General features: G+C 42.6%; 1 protein-coding gene across 1 annotated transcript; it reads left to right on the top strand.

The window, feature by feature from the left end:
* The first annotated feature begins 220 nt into the window (after window positions 1–220).
* On the top strand, window positions 221–607 carry LOC126952895 (COP9 signalosome complex subunit 9-like). Its single transcript, XM_050788020.1, has one exon. The coding sequence runs from the start codon at window positions 226–228 to the stop codon at window positions 397–399; it is 174 nt and encodes a 57-aa protein (XP_050643977.1). The 5' UTR covers window positions 221–225; the 3' UTR covers window positions 400–607.
* Window positions 608–4,131: the final 3,524 nt, after the last annotated feature.

Here is a 4,131-nt window from a genome sequence, read left to right as displayed (position 1 = left end):
GAATAATTTCATTATTATTGGACTAGAGGCAATGTGGCCTAGTGGCGAAAAGTGATGATGTCTGGGGTCTGAATCTCTCTTCACCAGAAGACAGCTATACTATGTGAATTGGGATGTTATTTGAGCCTTCCAAGCCTGTTTTCCATCTATAAAGAGGAGATAATAGTTGTACCTATGTCTCTGAGTTGTTAGAATATTAAGATATAAGATATAGGCGCGCCCGAGATGAATCTGGCCGTGGACGAGATGTTCCTCGAGGGCGCCGGGCCTTACGTGGACCTAGAGGAGGCAGAAGGCAGCACGAGGCTCTTGATGGACTTGGCAGCCAATGAAAAGGCCTTTCATGCAGACTTTTTAAATGATTTTGAAGATCTTTTTGATGATGATGACATCCAGTGAGATGACTTCTGGCTGTAGGTGGGGCCAGGCCCTTGGTACAGAGTTGCGGTGTGAACCTGCTCAGGACAGTTTCAGGTGGTTTTAAAGAACACGTGGAAATCCCTTGCATTTAGGACCTGGTTAACCAAGAAAGATAAGAATGTTCTTCACCACCTAGATGAGGCTGTTCATCTCCGAACATGACCAGGTTTTGTCCTCACTCCAACTAAAAGAAAGCAATGTCACGTGCAAAAAAACCAAAAAGATATAAGAGATATAAGTTGCCTAGCAGGGAGCATGGCACACTGGAGAAGATCAGTAAGGGTTTGCTATTGCTATTATTATTGTCCTCATTCTTACTTGAAAACATGCATAGAGGAAGTTCTCATTGAAACCAGTGACTTCAAAAGAGCACGCAGAGCTTAGCAGGCAGTAAGGGTTTTGAGCATCTGTTGGGTGCCAGACAGTACTTTCATAGGGCAATTGACCTAGTTTCCAGAGGAGTCTGAGGGTATTAACCTGGAGCAGTCATCTGCAAGTAAGAATTTGCTTTAAGTCTTATGTTTTATCTTTTGAAAAATTCTTGGAAATTTTCGGTAGACTCCATAATGTTTGCTCATAAGCATTGACATAGAATAATGTTCCCCCTTCACAGTGCATCCCAAGTCCTTAAGTATAACTTCTGCTCCTGGGGAGCCGAAACCTACTTATTCTGTGGCTTTTGGCACTCTTTCATTTATGCCAGATGGAGGAACACAGGTTGAAGATGAGAAAGAAGTCACATGTACAGGGCTGCAGGCAGGAGTTTAAGTTGGGTCTGGGGGTGACTCCATAAAAAAGATATTGAATGAAATATTCCAATATTACCTACACCAGTAAGCACTATATTGCTAATTACTTTTAAGTGCCAGGCGCTCACTTGGGTTAGGCACTTTATAAGCATTTTTTTCATTACATTTTTACAACATCTTTGAGAACAAGCTGTTATTATCTGCATTTGTGGAGAATTTGCTTTGGAAAGATGGAAGTCCAGAGGCAGTGAGACCATTCAATATCCTGTTAATTGGTCCAGTCTTGATATGATGACCATTTGGTCCAAGAGGGTAGCAATACAAAAGTGAAAAAGCACACAGTTTACTTTGTCATTCAATAAACACTGGATGTGTGCTACATACCACATGCTGGTGAACAAGGTATTCTCCTTGCTTAAGAGTTAGACTGCAAGACTGGCTGGCAATTTCAGGGCTATGTGATGAGTGTTGTGGTGGCAGTAAGCACAGAGTGTATGGGGGCCCTGAGGAGGAAAAATCAGTTCAGCTTTGGGTATCCAGAGTGCTTTTCATAGACATAGAGAGATACTTTGAAGAATTAAATTAAATTATTATTATTTTTTTTTTTTCGTAGAGCCAGAGTCTTACTATGTTGCCCAGACTGGTCTCAAACTCCAGTGTTCAAGCAGTCCTCCAACCTCGGCCTCTGAAAATACTGGGATTACAGGCATGTGTTTACCATGCCTGGCCAATAACTGAATTTTTAACCCTGAATGCATATGTAACATGGAAGCATACTGTTGTGGCTAAAAGTCAAGACTCTGGAGTCAGACTACACAGAATCAATTCCTGGCCCTGCTACTTACTAGCAATGTGATCTTGGTTAAGTTACTTAACTTTTGCCCCTGAGTTTCCTCATCTGAAAATGGAGATTAAAAAAGTACCTGCTTTATAGGGTTGTTCTGGAGACTGAAATGAGTTAATGTATGAATTTTGAAACAATGCTAAGCCCATAATAAATTATATGCAATTATTTGCTTCTTGCTATGGGAAATTGAAAGAGAGGGCAGTTGTGAGTGCAAATATGCTAGACATTGTAGGAACCGATGCTACAATCACAGTGATAAATTAATTGACACTTTTGAGGTTTTTCTCACTGTTACGGAACTCCCACTCTCGCCGCCAATGTCTAGGCTGGGTCAGCAACTTAAAGCTTGTCCAGCCTGACCAACGTGGTGAAACCCCATCTCTACTAAAAATACAAAAATTAGCTGGGTGTGGTGTCAGGTGCCTGTAATCCCAGCTGCTCAGGAGGCTGAGGCAGTGGAATCACTTGAACCCGGGAGGCAGAGCTTGCAGTGAGCCGAGATCGTACCACTGCACTCCAGCCTGGGTGACAGAGCGAGACTCTGTCTCAAAAACAAAACAAAACAAAACAAAAAACTTGTTAAGGGCTGGATGAGTAAAGGAAATGAGTGAGACAGTTAGGCGCTGTAAGAAACCGAGGTAAATGGGGACCTTTGAAAAGGGCGGCTGCAAATCAGCTCCAACCAAGTATTGCCTAATGGAATATTGGTCCAGAGATGCCAGATTCTCTATTTCAAAAGAAGTTGCAAAACCATATATTTACGTAAAATGTCCCAATTTTTAAAACTTTCAAAGCTATAAAAAAGTCATCTGGGGGCTAGATGGAGCCTTTTGAATCCTCTTCTAGGCTCTCCATTGCCTCCGGGGATATCTAACAGCTTTTTCTTTTAAGTTCCCCACCAAAAAGACAGCAGAAAGAAAGAAATTGTTAGGCTCTTGGGAGCCAATTTCAAACAGGCTGTGGTTTTCTCAAGTCTAGGTCCCAGGTGGTGCAAAATGGGCAGCTTTGCTGTGTAGTGAAGCCTGGATGAGGGTTCCCTCTAGGCCTGGAAGTCTGTGTGTGTGTGTGTGTGTGTGTGTGTGTGTGTGTGTGTGTGTGTGTGTCTGGTAATTGAACAGCATTTATCACACTTCAAGTGTCGTGGAACCATTCAGATCAGTTACACTTGTTAAATGACTATTTTTAGTTTCATTCAGATTCTTATTGTTTTATACTCAGATATATTCTATAACGTAAAAGAACCAAATTTAGCTAAAAAGCAATGACAGTTATCACTAACTACTGCCAAATGTAACGTTAATTTTTTTTTTTTTTTTTGAGACAGGGTCTTGCTCTGTTGCCCAGGCTGGAGCACAGTGGCATGATTTCAGCTCAATGCAACCTCTGCTTCCCGGGTTCAAGCGATTCTTCTACCTCAGCCTCCCGAGGAGCTGGGACTAATGGTGCATGCCACCATACCCAGCTAAAAATGTGACATTTGAGATTGTAATTTTAACCAACATTCATGGACATGGTGGTTTATCCCTGTAATTCCAGCACTTTGGGAGACCAAGGCAGGGCCATTACTTAAGGCCAGGAGTTGGAGACCAGCCTGGGCAACATGACAACATCCTATCTCTACAAAACAAAGAAACAAAATTAGTCGGGTAGTGTGTGCCTATAGTCCTAGCTACTTGGAAGGCTGAGGAAGCAGGATTGCTTGAGCCCAGAAGTTCAAGGCTGCAGTAAGCTATGATCACGCCACTGCACTCAGCCTGGGCGACAAAGTGAGAGCCTGTCTCAAAACATAAAATGAACAAAGTTCATTCAAAAACTATTTTATGAGCATCAACCACACGCTGCTCTGTTTATGCTCTTTTATCAGCCCACCTTGTGACGATCAGTGTGAATATGCTGGGGTACATTTTCAGTGAAGGCAAAGGGGCTCAGATGGGTTTTGGAGGTACACTCGTCCTAATGAACTCCATGACTTTATCAAATGATCAAATCACCAAAGCCTCACTTGGAAAATGAAACACCATAGTTCACCATAATGCTATTACTATAAGACAGGGTAGGCAAGGCATGGTGGCTCATGCCTGTAATCCCAGCGCTTCGGGAGGCCGAGGCGGGTGG

This window comes from Macaca thibetana, chromosome 4, assembly GCF_024542745.1.
Source record: "Macaca thibetana thibetana isolate TM-01 chromosome 4, ASM2454274v1, whole genome shotgun sequence".
In the NCBI taxonomy this organism is placed as follows: Eukaryota; Metazoa; Chordata; class Mammalia; order Primates; family Cercopithecidae; genus Macaca; species Macaca thibetana.
The sequence above is the reverse complement of the archived record's forward strand: the minus strand, read 5'-3'. Positions and strand labels throughout refer to the sequence as shown.